This window comes from Ceratotherium simum, chromosome 5, assembly GCF_057802395.1.
Source record: "Ceratotherium simum simum isolate JZ-2026a chromosome 5, ASM5780239v1, whole genome shotgun sequence".
In the NCBI taxonomy this organism is placed as follows: domain Eukaryota; kingdom Metazoa; phylum Chordata; class Mammalia; order Perissodactyla; family Rhinocerotidae; genus Ceratotherium; species Ceratotherium simum.
In genome coordinates this window covers 100,484-119,556 of record NC_141904.1, presented here as the reverse complement: position 1 = coordinate 119,556, position 19,073 = coordinate 100,484, and the positions used below count along the sequence as shown (strand labels likewise).

The 19,073-nt window shown below is 40.3% G+C and overlaps 1 protein-coding gene across 1 annotated transcript in view; it reads left to right on the top strand.

Annotated features, from left to right (window-relative positions):
* GMPS (guanosine monophosphate synthase) overlaps nucleotides 1–15,018 on the top strand; it is a 52,214-nt gene extending 37,196 nt beyond the window's left edge. The window contains exons 10-16 of the mRNA XM_087430346.1: nucleotides 301–406; nucleotides 3,015–3,130; nucleotides 6,457–6,582; nucleotides 9,469–9,584; nucleotides 12,633–12,763; nucleotides 13,698–13,870; nucleotides 14,896–15,018. Coding sequence (XP_087286472.1) covers nucleotides 301–406; nucleotides 3,015–3,130; nucleotides 6,457–6,582; nucleotides 9,469–9,584; nucleotides 12,633–12,763; nucleotides 13,698–13,870; nucleotides 14,896–14,997 — 870 coding nt within the window. The 3' untranslated portion in view covers nucleotides 14,998–15,018. The remainder of the gene's footprint in view (nucleotides 1–300; nucleotides 407–3,014; nucleotides 3,131–6,456; nucleotides 6,583–9,468; nucleotides 9,585–12,632; nucleotides 12,764–13,697; nucleotides 13,871–14,895) is intronic.
* Nucleotides 15,019–19,073: the final 4,055 nt, after the last annotated feature.

Below are 19,073 nucleotides of genomic sequence, written 5' to 3'. Positions count from 1 at the left end.
TGATGTTTTCTAATTGCCTTCTATTCTATTGAGAATTAGATCAGAGATGGTGAGTAGGTTTTCTCTGATTTATACTTAAAAGGTTTGTGTTTAAAATGTGTTTCAAAGAGAAATAAGATTACTGAAATACTCATCTAATTGCTTATAAGCACATAGGAGGAAATACTTAAAGATGAAGTTTTAAAACATGATTTTTTAGTCTAAGGTAGAAGACAGCAGGAAGAGCCAGTAATTTGTTACTCTTTGTTTTCTGTCATTTTGGTTACTAATTTGTATTAATTGTCTTTTTTCCTCCTGTAGGGGAAAGTAATAGAACCTCTGAAAGATTTTCATAAAGATGAAGTAAGAATTTTAGGCAGAGAACTTGGACTTCCAGAAGAGATAGTTTCTAGGCATCCGTTTCCAGGTAAAAAATAGAATTGAATTGGTTGATTTGTCATTATACCTTCATGGTGAAGAAAAATCAGTTCAGACAATTTTGAAATAATTTGTTTTCTCAGAAAATGTATAACTTGAGAGAAAGGAAGGGTGGGGAGTGCATAAACAAGTTCTTTCTAGTACCTACTATGTTTACTTCATTTTATTAAATACTCATTTTCCATTGTATTTATACTTAAATATTACACCATCCCTGTGATCTGGCATATAATGTTGCCATCAGATTAGAAAAGCAAGGCATAGAGAGATTTTAATCACATTGCCACACAGTTATTGGTGTTAGAGCTAGGGTTTGCATGTTCTTTCTACTATGCTATGATATATTCCATGGAAGACAGGGTTAAAACTCTACTCTCTGAATCCTTAGCCCATGGCTGACTCTTATGAATGGATGAACCACTTCTTGCACAATGCTGTATGTAACTAATTCATGAACAAATAAAAAATACTCAGTTTAGATTATCATTTGCTATCATATAGAAAAATAATTAAAGGTGGTATTTGTTTGAAGTTAGGATTGAGGTTTTTTTTTGTGGGGAGGATCAGCCCTGAGCTAACATCCGATGCTGATCCTCCTCTTTTTTTGCCAAGGAAGATTGGCCCTGAGCTAACATCCGTGCCCATCTTCCTCTACTTTATATGGGCCGCCGCCACAGTATGGTGTGACAAGCGGTGCATCGGTGCACGCCCAGGAACCAAACCCACGAACCCCAGGCTGCCGAAGCAGAGCTCGAGCACTTAACCGCTTGTGCCACCAGGCTGGCCCCCTGAGAGTCTTAACTTAGTCTTAAACTGAGCGTTTTTGTGATGAGTTGTTGAGCTTGGACAAATCTTGTACCTCAGTTTCTAGCTCTCTGTAATACTCGTTAGGTGATGAGTTGAGGAAATATTCTAATTAAATTAAAAATGTAGTAATAGCATTTTTTGAGTGCTGGTATGTGCTAGGCATTCTGCTAAATATTTTACACATATTGTCTTATTTGATCCTCACAACAGAAACTACTGTTACCCTGTTTTACAGTTTGAGGACATTTAGGGACAGAGGCTAAGTTGCCAAAAGTTACGCAGGTGAGCTTTGGGGCCAGGATTCTAGCCCCAGTCATCTCACCTCAGAGCTTGTACCCTCCACTACTATATTGCCTCCATGAATAGTGTGACAGAGGTGTAACCATGGTGATCAGCACTATTTATATCCGTAAACTTCATGTCTAGTGATTTAAGGTGTGCAGTCCGTACCCTGTGTGTTGGCAGAGGATTGTGTGTGAATGTAATGGAGGGGACCAAGCGGTCCTGTGTCCGTGGTCGTCATTTCAGTTAGATTCACCGGAGTTTTTTAAAGTCTATTTTATGTGTTAGGTTTTCTATTATGTAAGCTTTCATTGGCAAAAAGAATTTTGCTGCTTTAAAACTGTTTTTTATCAAGATAATCTTACCAATCTTAAATAAGCTGTTTATTCTAAAGATTTTAACATTTTCTGTTATTACAGTAAAGCAGCAGAATCCATTTTCTTATATCCATGCATACTTTGTGCTTTTACCCTTTTAAGTATTTGGTGAAATAGAAGTACCAGTTCGCATCTTTTGGAATTAAACCCACTTTTGTTATATGTTTGATCTTTTTTTTTTCCTGAGGAAGATTTGCCCTGAGCTGACATCTGTTGCCAGTCTTTCTCTATTTTGTATGTGGGTCACTGCCACAGCATGGCTGATGAGTGGTGTAAGTCTGTGCCTGGGATCCAAACCTGCAAACCTGGGCTGCCAAAGCAGAGTGTGCCGAGCTTGAACTGCTCGGCCGCGGCACTGGCCCCCTGAATTTTTTGTTTTTTTTTTTTTAAACAGCATACTCTTCCTCCTAAACTTAGATTGGTACTTGAACCTGAGCTGTGATTAATGAGGTGGTTCGTTATGCTGTCCTTTTTACTTTTGTGTGTGTTTGAAAATTCCCTTAATAAAAAGTTTTAAATAGGGTGGCACATATATTGTGAGTTAAAAATATTTATTGGAGAATTTTGTGACACTTAATACATGGACTATCAAAAATAGGAGAATAGAAATCATTGATGTAAAGAGAATTGAAGCATTCTAAAAAATGATGAGTTGGGGGCTGGCCCGGTGGTGTAGCAGTTAAGTGTGCACGCTCTGCTGCGGTGGCCAGGGGTTCGGATCCTGGGCGCGCACTGACGCACCGCTTGTCAAGTCATGCTGTGGCAGCGTCCCATATAAAGTGGAGGAAGATGGGCACAGATATTAGCCCAGGGCCAGTCTTCCTCAGCAAAAAAAAGAGAAAGATTGGCAGATGTTACCTCAGGGCTGATCTTCCTCACTGAAAAAAAAAAAATGATGAGTTGGATGGGAAAATAGTTACATTTGAAATGAAACACTTTAAAAAACTTACAGTAGTTATTATTGTAATAGTTATAATGTAAATTATCTCAAAACTGGAAAGAACTTACAATGGCAGATGAATTTCAATTTTTGGAAGGATTTTATATTTTGTGACTAGTGCCATTTTTATATTAAATTTTTACATTAAATGTAAAACTTATATTAAATATCATTGTTACTCTTCTGTTTAGGTCCTGGTCTGGCAATCAGAGTAATATGTGCTGAAGAACCTTATATTTGTAAGGACTTTCCTGAAACCAATAATATTTTGAAAATAGTAGCTGATTTTTCTGCAAGTGTTAAAAAGGTAATAATTTGCATTGAATTTGTATATTATAGGAGCTTTAAACAGACACAGCTAATAGCTATGAGGAATTGAATGGATTCTTGTACTCCAGTATATACAATGAATTCGTTAGGGTTTCATTATTTGAAAATTCAGGTAATTTAACTTTTGAAATGACTATGAAGTAAATATTCTACAGTGACTCTTAAATGCAGACCCCGCTTTCCAGCCATACAGCAGTTTGGGTACCCTGAGGTCCTAAAAATGCTAGATATGAAAGAGTGCTTGAAAATACTTCATACGTATTGCAAGAAAGTAAGGGAAACCATTTTCGGTCCAAATTGAGGATGAGTGGAAAAGTCTCCCAGTCCTTCTGTACATTGGTGCCAAAATTCATAATCTGTGTGGTCTGAAAAACCACAAGCTAAGAATTCTAATTTAAAGTGGACCTTGGTTGGTAGTACTTCCAGTTGTCAGGCAAGAAGAAATGTGAATTCTCTTTGGAGTATCTTTGACCAAGCCTCAAAAATTCCCAGATAGCATTCCAGCAAATATGTGCTTACAATAAAAAATTACAAAATATGTATAGAAGTAAGTTACCATGAATGAGAGCTTGTGGAAACAACTAGCCAAACAAGACCGTCAGACACTTCAGATCCTGGAATTAGCAGACAGACAACGTGACGTACATAGAATTCAAAGAAGCAATTGGTAGTCTCTTATCATGTACCTTATTTTTACTGTCAAAAATGACTAGGCGGGGGCCGGCCCGGTGGCGCAAGTGGTTAAGTGTGCACGCTCCGCTGTGGCAGCCCCGGGGTCTGCCAGTTCGGATCCCAGGTGTGCACCGACACACAGCTTGTTAAGCCATGCTGTGGTGGCTTCCCATATAAAGTACGGGAAGATGGGGCATGAATGTTAGCCCAGGGCCAGTCTTCCTCAGCAAAAAAAAAAGGAGGCTTGGCATCGGATGTTAGCTCAGGGCTGGTCTTCCTCACACACAAAAAAAATGACTAGATGGCTTTGAAAAAAATTGAGTTCTAGAAATGAAAATAATAAAAACAGCCAAAAAGAGAATTAGTGAACTCAAAGACAGACGTTAAGAAATTATGTAGAAATCATAACAAGGCATCACAGAGAAAATATGAATAGAAGAGGTTAAGATAGAATGAGAAGATCAAGTTTAACACATGTCCAGAAGGAGATAATAGACAAAAGGATTTGAGTTTCTTCACAGTGGAGAAGGACACCATGCCTCAGATTCAGGAAATGTCACACGTCCCATCAGGATAAAGGACAAGAGTGTGACACCCAGTAGGTGGACTTGGCAAAACTGCAGGCTGCCAGAGACCAAGCAGCTGCAGAGAAGGGACTGAAGACCCTGCACAGGAAAGGTCGTTACACTGGAACGCAGCAGTAAAAGCGAGGAGACTTCAAGTGCCAAGAGAAAATAATTCTGAACAATAGTGAACAGATAAACTGTCTTCTGAGAACTAGTGCAAAATAAAGACATTTTCAGATAAACAGAATTTACTACAAGCAGTCCGTTACTTAAGGAGCTAAAGAAGTGGTTCTCAACCCTGGCTGTGTATTAGCATCATCTGGGAGAGGTTTCTTTTTTTGTGTGAGGAAGATCAGCCCTGAGCTAACATCTATGCCATCCTCTTTTTGCTGAGGAAGACTGCCCCTGAGCTAACATCTGTTGCCAATCTTCTTCCTTTTTTTTTCCCCCCTTTTTCTCCCCAAAGCCCCAGTAGATAGTTGTATGTTATAGTTGCACATTCTTCTAGTCGCTGTATGTGGGACGCTGCCTCAGAATGGCCCCACAAGTGGTGCGTTGGTGCATGCCCGGGATCCGAACCTGGACCACCAGTAGTGGAGCACGCGCACTTAACTGCTAAGCCATGGGGCCGGTCCCCTTGGGGGAGCTTTTGAAGTATGCTGTGCTTGGGCCTCTCCTAGAGTTTCTTACTTAATCTGGGATGGGACCTGAGCGTACCAAGTAATTTGAGTGTGCAGCTAGCATTGAGAATCACTGTTTTAAAAGACTGACATTAGTGAAGCAAAGGGTCCCAGGAGAAAGGTCTGAGATACAAGAAGGAATGGTAAGCAAAGAAAATGGTAAATGAGTAAAATTGAAACAAACATAGACTATATAATAAAAATAATCTCTTGGGGCCGGCCCCGTGGCTTAGCGGTTGAGTGCGCGCACTCTGCTGCTGGCGGCCCGGGTTTGGATCCCGGGCGCGCACCGCCACGCCGCTTCTCCGGCCATGCTGAGGCCGCGTCCCACATGCAGCGGCTGGAGAGATGTGCAACTGTGACATGCAGTTATCTGCTGGGGCTTTGGGGAGAAAAAAAGGAGGAGGATTGGCGATAGATGTTGGCTTGGAGCCGGTCTTCCTCAGCAGGAGGAGGAGGATTGGCATGGATGTTAGCTCAGGGCTGATCTTCCTCACAAAAAAAAAAAAAAAACCTCTAATTTTTGGTGTTTGTTAAACAAACATTCTAACAATATACAGCTAAAATAGCACGTAAGCCATAAGGAGATTGATTGGAGTTAAAGCATTCAAAGATGGTTGTGTTGTTTGCCAGGAGGGCAGAGAGATTGATCTCTTTTAAGTATCCCTGTTAATACTTCAGGGGAACTGCTAAAAGAGTAAAAATAGAGGGTTTAGCTTCAAAACCGGTAAAGGGGAAATAAGTGAGCTGGGAGAAATCGTCATTTCAGAAGAATGTAAGAAAGGAGAAAAATGTAAAAAGTGGGACAGATAGAAACTACTGAAGAAAATGGTGGAATGGCATCCAACCATATCATTAACCCACAATTAATTAAAAGGACTAACGGCTCTAGTTAAGACAGATTGTCAAACTAGACTGAAAAGTAAAATCTAACTATAGTCTGTTCACAGTCTATTAGGGATAGAAAGAGTGAAAGTAAAAGAATGGAAAAACATACCAGGCAAATAAACCAAAAAAAGGGAAGTAGGTAGAGATATATTCATTTCAGACAAAATTGACTTTATGGCAAAAAGTCTCATTAGAGATAAGGAGAAGCTTTGACTCATGTGAGATGTGTCCCTTGCTGATGACAGAATTAAATCCTCGATGTATGTAAATCTAATCTGTATTTCTTATCCTGATATTTAACTTCTCATAGCCCTAGCCCCCAGGAATGAAGTTCTGACATACTACAAAGCACACACAAGTCAAAGAGAAATAGCAGATAGGTTCTATTTGTATAAACCAATAAGTGTAGATACATAAGATAGTAATAGATACCAAAAGAGTGAATACCTTGTCTCTTGAAACCTCAGGAAATGTAAATGTCTCTTTGGTCCTTTTAGCCGCATACACTGCTACAGAGAGTCAAAGCCTGCACGACAGAAGAGGATCAGGAGAAGCTGATGCAAATTACCAGTCTGCATTCGCTGAGTGCCTTCCTGCTGCCAATCAAAACTGTGGGTGTGCAGGTGAGCTGTGTGAATTCATTGACCTGGCTCTTTCCAATAATATTGAAATAGGAATGACTTAGGAAAATGAAATATGAAAGTATGTACCAAGTTTAGAAATGTGTAAAAGGCAATATTTTATAGAATGTTTATGGGGTGAAATATTCAGGCTGAGATTTTGTAGCTTTGGAACATCTGTCATCTCCAAACAAAAGTAAAAATTCAAAGGCTGATTTGCTATAGGGTTGGCTTGCTTGCTTCTGCCTTGAGGGCAGGTACCAGGAGGTCATGTCCTCATTTGTCCTTCTTGGTGTGAAATGTACTGTGGCTTTAGAAGTCTTTAATTGCAAGAAGCCTCCAGATGAACATGTTACACCATTTAGGTCTTGTCTCAGCCTGTGTATTAAACCAGTGCTCTCTGCTCTTCACCATGTCCTCTCTCTCTTAGCTGTGAATATGCACAACTAACATTTTTTGCATTTATCGTTCTGTCTTTCCAGTTGTGAAAGCATGTGAGGATCATATAGTTCTCACTTTTAAAATGCCATTCATAAATAGATTGTTTTAAGTTCTCCTTTACTTTATAGGATCCTCAAGTGAGTTTCCGGGGAAAAAACCTTGGGAGAGTATGGAAGAGGAAAGTTTCTTTTTTGATTTTTAGACTTTGCAGTTAAATGAAAATGAGAAAGGGTGTCAGTAATTCAAGTTAAAATGGTGTGAGTGCCAGTTACTGGGTTATGTGTTTGTAATGGCTTCTGTTAGTAGAATTATGTGTGGGAAGAAATGAACTCTGTTATAGAGATTATTTATCTAAAACCTAGTAAGTGTACTCTTTTTCTTAAATACATGAATCTGAGCCATCAGTTTAAATTCCTCCTTCTCCTGGATTCATGTAGCTCTGTCTATAAATAAGACAATAAAAATTCATTGTTATTTCTAAATTAAACTGAACTATTTCATTTCATGGAAGTAGTAGGGCCAGCGGTTCTGGTGACAGAACTCTTGTCCCCTTTCCCTCTTCTTAAAGGTGATGTGCGTAAGCTACTTATATCCCTTCTAAATCACTATTGAAATAACCCCGCCTGGAATTGTAAAAATAATTTTCTTCCTTTCGGTTTTGTTTGGATTATTTCATTGATCATATACAGATTGATTTTGAAATTCATGCTAAGATGTCTACAGAGGGATATTACCCTACTATATGAAAATCAGAGCAGACAGGTTATTTGATTCTTAAAAGTTTTCCTGGTCCCTAGTGATCTGTTACAGAGAACTTTCCACTCTGTATGCTGACTCCTCCTGGGCAGGGAGTACATTGAACTAGTGCCCAAAGATATGTTTGAAGTAATTTGTTGGGTGAGTGACTTTTTTAGAAATGAAGCTTATTTAGGTTCCACTACTCTTCTCGTCAGAATGCAAGTTTCTTTCTTGTCAGATATCGAACTTTATCCTAGTCTTTTTGAAGCTGAGACCCTTGGAAGCCCAGATAAAAATCATAATTCATGGTTAGTATAGCAATGAAGCTTATTTTCTAAATACCAAAATAAACCATACTTGTAAAAAACAAATCAAAATGCAGTACATAATAAAAAGTAATTCTTCCTATTCCCATTCTCCAATTGTGTGTCCTTCTAGAAATGTTTAGTTTAAAAAGAAAATAAAGGGAATTATAGACACACATTGTTTGTCACCCTTTTTCTTTTTTTTTTTTCTTTTTTGTGAGGAAGATCAGCCCTGAGCTAACATCCATGCTAATCCTCCTCTTTTTGCTGAGGAAGACCGGCTCTGAGCTAACATGTATTGCCAGTCCTCCTCCTTTTTTTCCCCAAAGCCCCAGTAGATAGTTGCATGTCATAGTTGCACATTCTTCTAGTTGCTGTATGTGGGACGCTGCCTCAGCATGGCCGGACAAGCGGTGCGTTGGTGCACGCCCGGGATCCGAACCTGGGCCGCCAGTAGCAGAGCGCGTGCACTTAACCGCTAAGCCATGGGGCCGGCCCCCCACCCTTTTTCTTTTAACTGAACGTCATGAGCTTCTTATCTTTTCACGTCGTTACACGTAGATTATTCTTAACTGCTGCCTTATGTTCTGTGTATGGTTATACCATAATTTATTTAATCGTTCCCCTACAATGGACATTTAAACCATTTTCAGTTTTTCACTATTACAGACATTTCAGCAAGTAACATCTTACTTCTTCAAGCAGTTACTCATGTGTTTCTATAAGCTCATTTCCTGGAGTAAAGAGCATGTACATTTTAAACTTATGGACACTATCAAATTAGCGTTCATGTAGTCTGAATTCTCATATTCTCAGTGTACTGGGTGTTAGGTAGTTATCTAGTGAATCTTTTTAAATTGATTTTTAGTTTGATTTTTTTAAAAAAGCAAATGACTTGGATTAAACAGGACGAAAGAAAAGAGAATCTCTTATTACCAGTTCTATTAACTAATATTTTTAAATTAACTTTTTAAGCTCATTTTTAAAGAAATTGATAAGTAAATATTCCTGAAATTATTTTTATCTCCAACTTAAGAATCCTTTATCCACTTAAACGAGGGCGCTCTTGCTGCCAATTACATGTGTTGCCCCTCCGCAGTTGGGCCGGTATTTGGAATGAAATCTCAGTGGTCCTCTGGCATGTGTTGAAAAAATTCTTGAAATCACCATGACACTTTGTTTATGTCTGAAGTGATTTATTTAGAATTTAATGTGAATTTTAATGTAGGATTTTTTTATTATCATTAGAGAAGTATCCACATATACTTCTATTCAGACATGTTTTTGTTCAAAAAACCAAAACAAAATTACTATTAATGGTGTCACCATGCATGAAATATTTTCCACTCCATCTTTTGACTTATATGAAACCATTAAAAATTATCGGTTGGATTTTTATCTTCAGGGGGACTGTCGTTCCTACAGTTACGTTTGTGGAATCTCCAGTAAAGATGAGCCTGATTGGGAATCGCTTCTTTTCCTGGCGAGGCTTATACCTCGCATGTGTCACAACATCAACAGGTGTGTTCTCCAGGGGCAGAGGATGAGGTTAATGGAAGGATGTGTTTTTAAGGTCTTCCCACTATTGCAAGACCAAAAGGCTCAAGTGTAGATATAGGGATCCACTTAGGTACCATTGAGCAGATATTTAATAATACCGGTGTTTTGTTCTTTGATCACCATGCAGTCATCTGCTTATTTTAAAAAGATTTTCTTTATTAAAGGAAAAATAGAAAAGATTTTTATTTTAGTATAAAATGTTAAAGGCCAGTGTTGAAACATGTTTTCCAAATTAGCAGCTTACACTAGCCCATTGGTTTTATGGTAACGTGTTTTATTCTATAAGGATTAAAAAAAAAACATGTACAGGTTATAGAATTACCAGTAGGGACTTGGTTAATTTAATAATAATCCCAGGGAAATCAAAGAAAAAGGCATATGCCAGATATTATTAAAATAACTACATTAAATGTATAATTTATTTTGAATTTAGTTTTTCAGATCCAGTTTTCCTTTAATTAGCACATTAATTTCTTGTTGGATATATCAACAGCTGGTTTATAATCTTTGTGTAATAATTGCATTGTCCCATATACAGTTCAAAAATCTCACTTGTTTCATACCAGATTGCTAATTAAATGTTCTTATTTCACAATTGTTCACTCTCTTCTATTTTCTTCATGGGTATTAGGTAGTTAACAACTAAAAAGAATTACTTGAGGTTTCAGTTTACTCAAATTTGCTGCAGAAATTAGAAACCTACCTGTTGGTGATCACCTGGCAGGGTGTGTGTAGTTCTTTGCTTGCCTGCTGGTGTGGCCTTTGAGACAGAGTCACAGGGAAGCCATGTTTTTACTGATGGAAACAAGACCATTGAGAGGCTTACTCAAATGAACCTAAGGCCCCCAAATCCAGGAGCACCTTTAATACACTGAAAAAAGTGAATTATTAATAAATAATGGTAAATTTGTAATTGCCTATTTTGAATGGAGATAATTGTCTTGGTTAAAATAATGCTTCATAATTTATTGTCTGAAGAATGCTGATGATACCTAAATAGACTTTATTGGTCGTACAGAAAATTCCCTTTCCCTCTACTGCTTTTACTATGTAATTGGTATGTTCATTTCGCAACATTGTTATAGTTGCATCTCTCTCTCTCTTTTTCTTTTGCCAAAGGGCACTCACCCTTATTTAAATTTTATCTCTGTCCTTTTATGTGCTGGTTTCTCTGCCTGTCTTTTCTTTTTTCCTTCCATATGTTTCTCCCTCCTTTCCCAACCCTCCTTCCCCCCAAAAATAAAAAAGTCTAACAACCAACAAACAAAAATCTAGATTTTTAAATATAGACCTAGCAAGCCCTTGAAAGAGTCTTGGTGAATTTTAGATTTCTTTGCCAGGGTCCTTTTTGGGAATTGGAATTTAAACAAAAAAAAATTTTCCATCTTTGCAAGGACACCCCCCCCCCCCCCCACTGTGCACTGTGGAGTCTATACAGAGAGGGCTGCTCCACTTTTACTGTTCTGTACGGCGTCGAGACTGCCTGTCCCTGTGCGTTCTGTGCTCACTCGTGTTTGTAAGAAATAGGACAAAGAGAGCGAGTTGGTGGCAGTCTCTTGCCTAGTTGCTTTCTCCTCTAAGAATCGTTTGTGAACTCCAGGAACTATATTGTTTGGGAGACCTGTGGTTTACTTTGTGTGCATGGGACAAAAGCCTTCTTCCTGTTAGGGTATGTTTGGAAGGAAGCAGTGAAGTAGTTGGTGGTAGTGTGGTTTTGATCTGATGCCGTTTTTTTCTGTAAGTTTTATTCCAAGTACATATTAAGAAAAAAGAAAACACATTATTGAACTTCACCATGGTAGTTGCCAAAGGAGACTTATTTTCTTTGCTAAAGACTGACAGGGCCAAGGAAAAGTGACAATTGCCTGCTGGCTGGAGTTGGAGTGGGGAGAGGTAGATCGCCTCTTGTTTTCTGGGTGAAGGTTGTGAACAGATCCTCCACCCCAGTGGTAAGCTTCCCTTGGAGTTGTGATGGTCTGATCTCAGTTTCCTCAGGCTCTGTTCCAGACTTTTATTAACACCTGCAGTGTATCTTCATAGTTTTCAAATAGGCATTTACTTAAAGCAGTAGTGAGTCATTCCTTTTGGAAGGAAATGGTGGGATACCAAGTTCTATTTTGGTGACATATTTAATAAGGTAGAAATGAGAATCTTTCTTTGGGATTAGTGTTTCCCAAAGTGAAAAAAAAGATTGAGTGGTCAAATAAGTTTGGGAAATTCTCTGTAGCTTCATCTTGGAGGTTTCCTGTGCATATTAGCATGTTACAGTTTCTGGAGTTTTGTCATAAAACAGCCTATTTGTTTGTTCATCTCAGTGTCTCCCCAGGCTTATGTATATTAATTTCCTAGGGCTACCATGACAAATTATCACAAACTAGGAGGCTTAAAACAACAGAAATTTATTCTCTCATGTTCTAGAGGCTGGAAATCTGAGATCAAGGTAATGGCAGGGCCATGCTCTCTATGAAGGTTCTAGGGGAGGGTCCTTCCTGCCTCTTCCTAATTTCTGGTGTTTGCTGGCAATCCTTGGCTTGTGGCAGTGTAACTCGAATTTCTGTCTCCATCTTCACGTGGCCCTTGCCTCTCTGTGTGTCTGTGTTTGCAGATTTCCCTTTTCTTAGGAGGACACTAGTCATTGGATTAACGCCCACCCTGGTCTGTTATGACCTTATCTTAACTTGATTACACCTGCAGACACACTGTTTGACCCAAGGATTCCAGGTGGACATGAAGTTTTGGGGACACTCTTCAACCCAGTACATTATATGAAAAGGGGATTGTGATAATCACAATACCTTTGCACACTGAGATACTAGTATTCCAGAGAATCTCTTTGAGGAAGGTACACAGACCATAGACCCTTCTATAATCTTGTATCGTATCCTCCCCATGTGGGGGTTTGAAGGGTAGAAGAGGGGCCTAAGAAGAAATACAAAGAGTGTTACTCTGTGTGCCTTGCTTCTCATGCTAAAATGTAATTTGTCTCTGATTTTCACCTCTGCCTTCTAGAGTTGTCTATGTATTTGGCCCACCAGTTAAGGAACCTCCTACAGATGTTACTCCCACTTTCCTGACAACAGGGGTGCTCAGTACTTTACGCCAAGCTGATTTTGAGGCCCATAACATTCTCAGGGAGTCTGGTAAGTTGCTCATTTTGTGTATCACTGCATGCTCTAACTAGAGGGTGGAAGCTTGGTGTCATGATTTCTAGTAGGAGAATGCAACTTTTAATTTTTAGATGCTTTCATTATTATTATTCATTTCTGTGGATAGTTCCATGATGTTGCCTTCTATATAAAATTTATTCACCTTCATGTTCATTTGTGGACATATGCCGAGTGGCAGAAAATTTGAGTTGCCCAACTTGCACGTTCCTAGCTGAGGTTGAACAAGGCAATGTTTGCCTTTTTGTTTCAGCTCTCTTACTGTAAACAGGTGTCCCTTTGGTAGTCTATTTAGTGCCATATTTTTTGCATTTTTGTGAGTGATTTCACTGTTTAAAATGTCCCCCAAGCATAGTGCTGAGATGCTGTCTAGGTTCCTAAGCACAGGGAGACTATGATGTGGCTTATGGAGAAAATATGTGAGTTAGATATGAATTCGTTCAGATACAAGTTATAATGCTGTTGGCTGTGAGTTCAATGTTAATGAATCTACAGTAAATATTAAATAAGGTGTCTTTAAACAGAAACGCTCATATATCAAGGTTGTGTATTGATCGGTTGGTGAAAATGTTGTGACCAGAGGCTCAGAACCTAACCCTGCAATTCCCCTCCGGCCAGTAGCCCAGGACTTGCTAATTCAGTGTCTGCAGTATAGAACATAACTGCCATGGACAGTGGAAATTGACTCTTTCTGTATCTCACATCACTGTGACATGTCACTGTAGTCATCAAATTCTGTTACTTGTGTCTGTGACTGAGTTTACTAACAGTGCTGCAAGAGGGCCTGAACACAGCACGTGGCCACAGTCCTAACTGGTGTGTGTAAGGACGTGGTCTTAGATGCTGTCTGGGGGGATTTACTTGAAATGAACATGGTGATTGGTTCCACGTGTTAACTTCCTTTCTCCAGGGTATGCTGGGAAGATCAGCCAGATGCCGGTGATTTTGACACCATTACATTTTGATCGGGACCCACTTCAGAAGCAGCCTTCATGCCAGAGATCTGTGGTTATTCGAACGTTTATTACTAGTGATTTCATGACTGGCGTACCTGCAACACCTGGCAATGAGATCCCTATAGAGGTAATTTGTGTATTGTTTTGTAGTGTACACACACCTTATAATATGGTGAATGGAACAGGCTATGACAATGTTGATATTTATGGGGTGGGTTTTCTGTTCATAAGATAGGCTCTTGTTTTTTTATCTCCACATAATTGATTGCTTAAGGCCTTTTTCTACTACAGTGTATTAAATTTGTTGTACCCCTCTAGATGTCTGATTATTATGTGGAGAGTAACCAGCTCTAATCTATAATTTTGTCTAATCTTGCCAGGCTCTACCTTATAAATAGTATTCTCCAAGTAAAGAAGAAAACCTTAGGGGTGAAGAAGAGTTTATTAGACATAAAGATGAGATTTGATGGCATTATCACCAGACGCCCATGAATTGGTTAATGCTCTGCCTACCATCTCCTTCTCTTGTTAACTCTCCACCAGACTGTTCCAAAGGAGTATTTGCATAATAGCAAATGAAAATCAAAATAAGACTACTAGTTCCAGTGCTCTGATGCAAAGCTCTGGTCCTAGCCAGATAGCTGGGATGGGGAATGTGGCTTAGAGTCTCTTTTCCCTTAGGCTCAAATTTGCCAAATCTCTGTTCAGTCAAGTGACCAGGCCTCCCTCTCCTGTACACTTGGCAGTTGGTTATTACAGTGCGTTATGTGGCCTCAGAGTTGTATCTTTCAGCCGCAGATAATTTGTGAAGCATTGGCTTACACACACAAAGTCACATGCTTGGGTGTACAGCAGTGACACATTGCTGTAAGTGTTCTAAACACTTGCTGTAGACCAGTGACAAATACGATTTGCAGACTGGCACCTATTTGCAGGCTGCACTTTGAGTAGTACTGAGTTAAGTCCCTTAAATCTACAGAGGAGAAAATAGGTTCACTACATAAAATTCATCAGAGATTATCCCCTGTACATAGAGGACAGGCGTGAAAATAGATCACATTTTAATTTCAAGTTGCAAATGCAAGCCCTCTAGGTCTGTTGGATATGCAGTGGGTCCTGACTCGTCTATTTATAATCTTTGTTTTATAACAGGTGGTGTTAAAGATGGTCACTGAGATTAAGAAGATTCCTGGTATTTCTCGAATTATGTATGACTTAACGTCAAAGCCCCCCGGAACTACTGAGTGGGAGTAATAAACTTCTTGTTCTGTTCAAGTACCGTGTGCAGTTTAAATTGATTAGAAACCATTCCCAGTGTTGACATGCAGTGCTGTGAAACGAGTTCCTGGAGCAGCTGCGTCACGTCTGAGTCTCTGCAGCAGAAATTGACGGCGTGCAGGCTGAGTTGGGGAGAACTGAGAGGGCCTTCAGAGCCTGTGCCGGTGGAGGCAGAGCACCACCACTGGCACTCAGCAGGTCCACGCTGCTCTGCCTCTGCCTCACTTGTTCTTATGTGCAAACTCGCTGTTGCTGTCTGTGTCTGTCAGCAAGATGTGTGAAGGTGGGCGAGTGGGGGATAGTGACGGGCTCTGTCCCTTGCCAGTTTCTGAGAGCTGCCAGACGACACCGTTATTTACCAGGGCGACTTAGAATCTGTTCCTTTTGGAGACTCTGAGTTTCCCTGTAAGTAGCCTTATTCCTCCAGAGGTTGGGGGAAGGGATAAACATATCAGATAAAGGTCTAGGTGGGCTGTTCCGGCCACTTTTGCAGGACACTGGGGCTGTAAAGTGTCAGCTACCTGAAGATGGCAAGCACTAGGAATTTGTTGAAGTACTTGAGAATTTTTTGATATCACAGCCACAGGAGGAAGAAAGTATGAGCGGTCTCACTCTAAAATGTTTTCGCACTGTGTCGAAATGTTTTTGCAGGTGCCGTGTTGTTCACTGTCAGCCTGTTAGTAAGGAGCTTTCTCCTCCCTGCCTCACATGGCCATCTCCCGCAGCCCACAGAGGAAGCACCTGTTCTCTCCCCAGAAGAGACCGGCTCTGGTGTAGCGTAGATCAAGTTTGAGCATCTTAATCTCGTTTGGTCAGAGGGGCAGCTCTGGGATCACAGAAACCACCAGGCGTGCCTGCAGCTTGTGTCTTCTAGTAAAGAGTTGTAAAATGAACTCTTAGATGTAATCTGTAGCCATTTTTCTTACCCACTGCTCAGAAGACTGACCAGTCTTGGTCCATGCCATGGTATTGCCAAACCTTGTCATTCCCCCAGCTGTGACAGAAGATTCAAGAAGTGGTGTAGGACTCGCTGCATTGCCACCAGTTTCTATCAGATCCTTTATAACATTCATATAACACCTTAAAAATAGACAGCACTAGATGAAATTCTACAGCCACTTGTCAATATTTTAGCTGATGTTACCACTTAAGCACGTTACCATTTTTTTCTTTTTTTATTGAGTAATAATTGACATATGATATATTAGTTTCAGGTGTCCCTGTTTTTCTCATACCAATTCCATCTCAGGTTGCTGCCTCTTATTTTCAAGATCTTTTGTATTAATCAGGTACAAAATTTTGTTTGGGATTCAGTGTTAGATAAACAATAAAATTACACGTGGCAGAAGTCTTCCCTTTCTTCTGGCCAGCCCATAGTGCAAGAAAACTGTGTTCCTGGACCAGCAAGGGAAGAGCTTCTGTCTGTTGTGACAGATGTCTGTACCCGAGACAAAGCAAAACTTGAAGGGTTTGTTCTCTGTCCTGATGATGAAGTATTCATAATGATCCTTTGGAAGGAGGATACGTTAGTGATCTGGCCTTTACAGATTTGGAGTCATGTTATTTTAGAGCTGGAATAGACAACTTATAAAAGTTTTATAAACATTTTTTTATGTGAAAAAATTCCTCTTCTAGCAAAAGTGTGTTATAATTTTGTATTCAAGCAAATAACAGGAATCTAGGAAGAATATATAGTAAGAGTGTTTCTTCCTAAGGTTTGTTCTGTGGAACACTGCTCCACTGAGATCTCGGTCCATTTGAAGAGGGCTGGGTGGTCATGGAAGTCGGGAAGTGCTGCTCTCTTGTCCTTCCACCTTGGAGAGGCACGGTATACAAAATATTCAAAGCTCTGAGGAATTTTAAGGTTTAAAAATGATTCTTAAAACTTTTTAAACCTAATGTTTTCCTGATAATTGTCCACTGAACCTCTTTTTATATAATCTTTCTTAATACTGGAAAAATGGTTTCTCCAGAACACACCTTGACATGATATAGTAAAAAAATTAAATTTTATGATATTCAGAAATTTCCTAATACTTAGTGCTCTCCCTTCCCTTGCAAAGCACTTTTTGCTTTGTGCCATGCAGTATTAGTCTATACTTCCATAGTACTTCATATGAGCAGCTGAGGAAGTTACGATGACGTCCCATCTTATAGTTGAGGAAACAAGCTCACTTGTCGTGGTTTCCTTATGCGTCCAGAATTAAACGTGGTCCTTGGTGGAGGATGACCGCACTCCCGTCACTCACCACCTGCTGGACACCTTTCTGTCTAGTTACGTGCATTTTGTTTCTTTGTACCTATCAGAAGGAGGAAGGCAGACGAGTTAAAATGGCATTTATTCCTGAGGTTGGCAGGCACAACAGAATTTTCAGGAACCAAATACCCAGTGCCACCATCGTGGTCCCACCTGTTAATGTCAGCTGTGTGAGAAGTGACGGCGTGGCGCCATTCCTGAGGGTCGGTCTTGGGGTGTGTCTGGGAGGCAGGGCTGCGCTCGTTCCCCTCTTTGCCACCCCTTCACCCTGAGACAGCTGTGTGCATGTGACCAAACAAGTGTCCTAATAGTTTACTTCCTCCCTGTGTTTGGGCTTATCTCCTGGTAGCCTGTTTTACTGAATAACTTGAGTCAGACCTCCAGAGAATGAGGGCATTCAGATCAGGTAGGGGGACTGTCCATCTAAAGTGCTTTGTCCTGCTGTTAAACAGCTATGTGAACTTGGTCAAGTCATTTCTTTTTTAATCTGTAAGGTGAGGCAATTGGATTAAATTTACAACATCAAATTCAGCCCTGAATTATAAGTAACAAGAAAAAGCATAGCACGGGACAGAACGGAGGAATGGGATAGTTTTTTTTTTTTTTTTTAAGTTCTTTAAATATCAGATATGACCCAAAGATAAACATCAAAATACATTGTGAAATCAAATATTAATTACCCTTTCTCAAAACTGTGGTATAGATTAGCAAGGTATGACTACTTGAGGGTCTTTCTTCTGTTGTGATCGTGTCATTTGGAAAATACCCACAGTGTTCCTGGTGGCGGTCTCTTTACCGTGTGTTTTTGGAAAGGTTGACAGAGGCTGTGCTCTGGCTTTGGGACCGATGAAAAGCCCCCCATAGACCGTTACATACAGCTGATTCTTGGTGGACTAGAGCTGAATCCAGGCCTGTCTCCACGCTGAGGAGGTGATGCTCTGGGCCCTCACAGCTAGGCTCGACAGGAAGTTCTCAGTGTGTCCTGACCATCAGGGGTAAATGTACTTCCAAAGTGTTCTTCGTCTCCCTCCTTAGAACCGGTGAGTGAGTAGTTTCTGGAGATAGTGCTGTCTTCCAGAACTTCCTCTGACACTGATGCTCAGTGTTAGACCTGTTTCTTCCTGCCTCTCCACACCCTCCTCCCTATCTCCTGAACTCTCATTGGAATGTGGTAAGGACACACCTTAGCTGTTACCCCAACAGATGCTCCCTTCATTGGCCCAAATGCAGAGTGTAACAGGGAACTGAGTATGAGTGGGGTGTCTCCACCCTTGGAAAGCACCCCTGTAGTCCTTACTGAGGTAGGTGAGCCGGACTGGAGACAGGGAACAAGGGTGCCTTTTTCACCACTCTAGGGCCTTGACAACAGTGATGGTGGCATCCTTGGTTCTTACTTTGCTGAACATTTCATTTAATGACCAGAAACTTGGAATCCCCCCAAGAGTGCCAGCTCCCACCGTGGTCTTATGTGGTGAAGAGGCCCGGGTACTCCACCCACCTCTCACCTTGTCAGCATGGATGCCCGTATCACTACCTGAGGAGTTAAGTCTGTATAACACCCAGACCCCACAGTCAAAGCAAGTAAATTAGAATCTCGGTGGGGCCCAAGCACTGACAGTTTTAAATCTCAGCCGGAATAAAGTGTTAGTGAGGGACATACCTGACCTATCGAGTTACTGCTGAAAATCTTAGTCAAACCTGTAGGTGAGAAGAGAAGGCCGTGGGTACTGTCTTGCTGAAGATCTCAGAGCTGAGTTAGTTGAGAGCGAGGACCGGACTTGAACTGATTCTGTCT